The following is a 5959-nucleotide window of genomic DNA, read 5'->3' as shown; positions in this document are numbered from 1 at the left end:
GTCCAGTTCAGACTTATGTGGCGTATGGTACAGGTGGGCCAATAAATGGTACGTTTTTTAGGTGGGCGAATAAATGGCTTACCCTAACTAGATATAAGACTTTAGAATGATCTAAGAAAAGGTAAAGGACCGAACGGAATCGGTCAATTTGTTGCCCTACAACTGGCCAGAGGCAAGGCCATAATCAAGCATTCCTCATGTTCTATATTTAGTCAAAACAACAAAATTGGCCCCAAATTATGGCGTTCCGAACCGGCCAGACATTCAGTAACTTGGGCAATCATATCTGGTGATTATTGCCCGGTAGAAATTCGCCAGGTTGCTAATTGCATTGATTGCTAAATGATGGTGCTGAGTAGTTCAGGTCCTCCCACAAATTAGCGCCGAAGTATGGGTGGCTCCTGTGCGGAGAGCGGAGAGATAACCCCGTATGAAATACAGAAATTCGTGTACATTATACATATCTAAATATTTTGTTTTTAATATTAATACGATATTATTCAGTAGTCTGACTGAGGGACTATAAACAAAAAGTAGATCAGCGTCTAGTTAGTGGACTACGAGTATAAACAGTGAGTACCTACACTAGTCCATATTTCCTTATGCTGTATCAATAGCAAAGGTTGAGTCGGAAAATTTTGTTTCGCCAAAACCAGTTGTCCTCAAAGCGATCACTTTAAAGCTGATTGAGAATGCCGCCGACAGACGCCGACCCCATCTGAACATGGGAAAAGGCTAAGAAAAAGAAGAAGATCAAAGGTTTAAGTTTAATGTAATTTCCTTTTCTATGTTCACAGATGTTGCCAGCCAAGCGATTCCCAGCGGGAACATTGCAGATGAGTTTCCTTCTGTGTCTGATCATTCTTCAAGTCACCCTAATTCAGTCTGTCACCGTCAATCCCAACCATGACACCAGCGAATCTACCACCCCGAGTCAGCGAGACTGGAAGTCATCATTCCATAGAAACAACAAAGAGATCAAGTTCATTCCATCGCACAAAGAAGATAAGAAAGTCAACACCGACGTTCCAGTCGTGAAGAATGACAGCGGTCCTCTGAGCAGAGCTCATGTGTATGGACAACGCAAACAGAACTTGGAAAACTCAGAAACCGAAGGTCTGAAAATGAGAAGGGTAAATCTGTTGAATTCCTTGAAAACAAGGAACAACCCCAAAGTAAACGCGACCAAGGAATCAAACAAAATAGACATCATCTTACTACCCCAAGATGAAACCGAGGAGGTATCAACCAGACCAAGTTCTTATCGCAGACGTTACAGAAAGAACAAGAATAGACAGCATCACAGAAACGCTGAAAAATCTTCAGAGGAAACAACTAAACAGGAAAAACACGAAAGTGAGAAGCACCAGGAAAGTGAAGAAGTAAAAAATACAAATCAAAATGAAACAAACGAAGATAGTCAAACCAACAGGTTGTTTAACAAAAATAAGCGACGCTTATTTGGAAACAGGCACAGTAACAAAGTTAATAAAGAAACCCCAAAAAATAATGAAAAACAAAATGAAGAAGAGAAAGCTGACAAAGTTGAGAAAGAAAACAATTACAAAATAGATTTGAATGAAAACAAAAAGGAAGAAAATAACAAATACGTAAAGGAAGACAAAAGACATAATGAGAGTGAGAGTGAACAAAAACCACAGGAAACAAATCCAGAAGAAAGTAGTGAGGAGAGCTCAGTGAACAGAGAAAAAGAATATGAGAAAACTGAGAAACTTGTTCAAAAATACAGAGTCCCAACAGTAAGCACTTTGGCTACTCCAATCGAAATCCTGAGCACAAATCCAAGTAGCTATTACGAGACCAATAACTATAACAAAGCAAGCCCAAGCCTGAACGGATTATCAAATATGCAACTATTACACACTCTGGGAATGAGAAAAGTCCGACAACCAAATCATCACAACAAAAGACATCAACAAGACTCGAAATCCAAATCCAGAAGTCAATACAACATGAACAGTGATTCCCAAATGTACATTGTCAAACTACCACCTCAGCCTTACTATTATCACAATGAGAAACCTATGTATAATATCAAACCGAAAAACAATGTACCAATCACGATGGTAAATAATGGTAAAATAGATAAAATATATCACTACAATTTGCCTTTAGTTGAAAAATTAATGACCGGTAGAAAAACGTACAGTAACAAAGCTCATAAAATACACGATCCAGTTCAGCCATACTTTGGACCCTACAGTCACAACGAGTATGATGTAATGACCAAGAAACCTCTAGAAAACAAGAAGCCACTTGCAAGTAATAATAAGAAATTTGATAGCGACTCATTACCTGGGAATAGTTACCACAAGACTGACTCTACTCATGACTACAAGAAAGTGATCCCAGTGCATGAAGAGAACACGAGCTTTGAGCAAACAGACAAGCAGCTGGATTCAAGACACGACTTCACCAAGTTCACTCCATCGGCATCAGAGGAAATCAAAAAGTTCAATGTCAAAGATGACTACAAGAACTTTGACGCATCAGAAGCATTCAATAAGTTTGATGCTCAAGAACATTACAAGAAATTGTTTTCTTCGTCATTAGTCTCATTATTTGAACCCTTTCAATGATGATCTCTTCCTCTGATAAAGTCGGATTTCCTTGAAAGATAAGGAAAACCCCGATTTTTGGAGTTGAAATACTAGAGAGTTGATATACATAATGGAGGTTGAAACAATCGAGATTCTACTGTAGCAGTAGCACCTGTAATCGTCTAGCGTCTGTGATAATTGGGGGAAAATGATTTTTCATCTTTTTTCGATCAGTAGGTCGAGACAATTTCTAACGTATTGGAATTGGTCGGTTATGATTGGCCCGATCAATGTCTAGTTCACGTACATATCATAAATACTGACACGGATTTTTTTTTTTTTTTTAACATTCAGATCTATAAAATGGCTCGGTTGGTAGCGCGTCTGCTGAACGGATAATGTTCGTTCTCGGAACGGCTGGCCTTCTCCTATCCTGTCTTCCTTCTCTCTTCAATTCCGGGACGATAAGACCTTAGGAGTTGCAGTTCCCTCTGTCAAACCTCTTTTTCTTTAAGTTCTGTTGAAGGTTTGTCGGTCAACAAGGAACATCATCACTGTATTCACCGTGCTATATCCGCTTTCGAAGATAATTAGCCATGTTGATCAATTCAAATTCGACACACTCTTCAACTTGAACTTTACAACTGAAATATGCCCTCAGGACCTTTAATATTCACATGTGTAGAGGTTATTTTATCAATAAAATTAGGTATCAGTTTAGTCTCACACCAAACATGAGTATTCTTTCGAGTAACGGAGTTTAAAGATCTAAATTTTTAAGAGGCATGAAAAACATGCATTTTTCCTCTTTAGATCCTCCGTCCACACCTGGCCTTGTTGCTTAGAGTGGAAATAAATAGATCATCCGTCTCTTATGAGGAGTACTATCTTTTATGCCCCATCTTACCACAGAGTTTTCAGTTAATCCAGAGTTAAAGAACTGGCCTGTGTAAATCAAATGGGTGAAGTAAAAAAAAACCCTTGACACTGTCGTGTTAACTCTCTTTGGTGGGATGTTGCTAGATTTTTAGTCTTGAATTCCATGGGGTGCTGCTCCTGGCTGTTGATTTATCCGCCTAGACAACCCGACAAGGGTTGTCTACCTTTATATAGGGTTTGCCTGGCTTCCATATTAGCCCGTCTACATACCATAAGTATTATACGATTTTTGAGATCAGATTCATCGAGACCATCATAGTGCATCACATTCTCTTCTGGTTGTTGCTGAGTTGTCCTCAATCGTTATTGATTAAAATTTATTGCTAACCCAGTTGGTCACCCGCCCAGATGCCATGACGCTACTTAACCTCAATGATCCCCCGAGACCTATGTATTCAAAGTCGTAAAGCCATGGGCAATAAAACATTATCCAAGTACCTTTAGGTACTGTTCATTTCATGAATTATTTGTGGTAAAGCAGAGAGCTTTCTATAGAATTTCACAACTTTTGCGGGCATCACAGCATTACTAAGGGTCTCGTTTACTATTAGGTAATTCTCATTTATGATTACTTGGCGTGATTTCTGACAGCCTTTGATATGTATTTGCAAGCCTCCAAGTACTTAAGTTATTAAATCTTAGGCCAGTCATTCACTATCAGCGAGATCTGACAGGTACTTACGGCTGAAAAGGTCCGAATGTCAGGTCTACTTGATACCTGATGAGCACGCACACTATCAGGTACCTGATAGTCAGTGGCTGGACCTACAGTACTTACTTACGTACTTGTATGTAGGTAAGTACTCAGATGCAGTTCAGTTAGATCAGAATTCTCAGTAGTGAGAACACATAACAAGAATAGAGCTAATACCTACTTATTAACACACAGTTCTACTTATCAAGTCTTCATGATACATCAGTCAAAGTCTATGTCTGTGTTGCATAGAGGTTAATTAGAGTTGAAGGTCAAGATAGCTCACTGCACACTAGTGACTTAGCTACACTAGTTATGTGTTGCAACTCTTCGTTCAGATAATTCAGATACTCAGAAGTGGAATTGGATCTGGTCTATCAATGTCGATCACCCCTGAGCTGTTGGGAGTTGGTAAAATTTGATCTTGTTGGATTTGTCATGGCGGCCACAATCCCAGGTCAAAGTCGGATTAACCAATCTGAATGGGTTGATTTCGAAAAATTTAGCCACATTGTCTAGAGTTAAATTTCCAGCCAATGGGAAAGGGGGAAATTTTCTAACCACACTTTTCCGTTCTTGGACCTTGAAGTAATGCGGTTTTTTTTTCTTTTAGTAGGTACATATTTTAAGTAGAAGATAAAATAACAATTAAAAAAAGTAATCTGAAACAACCAAGTATCGTCTTATTACTCACTAAGAAACTCACTATACACCATGGGTAAGTATATATAAGTAAGAAGGTAGGTAATACCTCAGATTTGTACCTCTACATGTGTACAATAATAATAACACTGGGGCATTGGCAGAGAAAAGGCACGTACGTTGTAAGTAGACGAGACTAGAGACTATAAACTAGAAGAAGAAGGTTGTACCTCAGAACTGCCTGGGTATTACAATTTACTTCAAATTGACCTGGTTTCTCTCACTGATGAGGACAAATTTAAGTAATCTGAAACAACCAAGTATCGTCTTATTACTCACTAAGAAACTCACTATACACCATGGGTAAGTATATATAAGTAAGAAGGTAGCTTGTGTACAATAATAATAACACTGGGGCATTGGCAGAGAAAAGGCACGTACGTAGTTGTAAGTAGACGAGACTAGAGACTATAAACTAGAAGAAGAAGGTTGTACCTCAGAACTAACAGTCGAAAACAATGTTTCATATTTTTATTTTAAGAGGTGTTTTATGGCCTGTTTAAAAGAGAGACAAAGAAGAGGAACAAGAAGAAGGAGGCGAAGAAGAAGAAGAAAGGAGGAGAAGAAGAAGAAGCAGAAGAAGAACGAGAGAAGAAACTCCATGCACGTAAAAATACCACATGATTCATGATGTATCCCAGCATACATTACAATACTAAACATCCCAAGAATTACTAGAAAACTAAAATGAGTAATCGAGACCTGTTGACTTGTGGACTTCCATTCCATGGACTAAACACTAAATGTCTAGTCTAGAGATATAGGTAGGTACATTTTACCATGTCAAAATCGGACAAACGTTAAACGCTCCGAAATTATAGTGAAATTCACGATCGAACAAACAAATATCTACCAGACTGACAGTTAAACTTGAGGAAATACCTACCTAATTTCGAATTTAAATTTAGAATTCACTCCGTTCGTTCAATATTTTATTTATTTTCTAATCATTATTCCGCAGACCCGCTCCAAGAACCAAGGTCCACCATTGCATATGTACATAGTAGGTATCTATGAAATGTTTTATGGGGTATAATTTTAAGAAGAACGAAGAAGACAAAGG

The 5959-nt window shown here is 38.4% G+C and overlaps 1 protein-coding gene across 1 annotated transcript; it reads left to right on the top strand.

Moving 5' to 3' along the window:
- Positions 1–796: 796 nt before the first annotated feature.
- LOC103517288 (component of gems protein 1-like) lies at positions 797–2600 on the top strand. The gene has a single exon (XM_008482312.2). It carries the CDS (start codon positions 798–800, stop codon positions 2598–2600), a length of 1803 nt encoding a protein of 600 aa, XP_008480534.2. The 5' UTR covers position 797.
- Positions 2601–5959: the final 3359 nt, after the last annotated feature.

This window comes from Diaphorina citri, unplaced genomic scaffold (assembly GCF_000475195.1).
Source record: "Diaphorina citri unplaced genomic scaffold, Diaci psyllid genome assembly version 1.1 scaffold1796, whole genome shotgun sequence".
NCBI classification, from domain to species: domain Eukaryota; kingdom Metazoa; phylum Arthropoda; class Insecta; order Hemiptera; family Psyllidae; genus Diaphorina; species Diaphorina citri.
The sequence above is the reverse complement of the archived record's forward strand: the minus strand, read 5'-3'. Positions and strand labels throughout refer to the sequence as shown.

Excerpts from the sequence above, each read along its gene's own strand:
- LOC103517288 (XM_008482312.2), top strand. The coding sequence starts at position 798 with ATGTTGCCAGCCAAGCGATTCCCAGCGGGAACATTGCAGATGAGTTTC.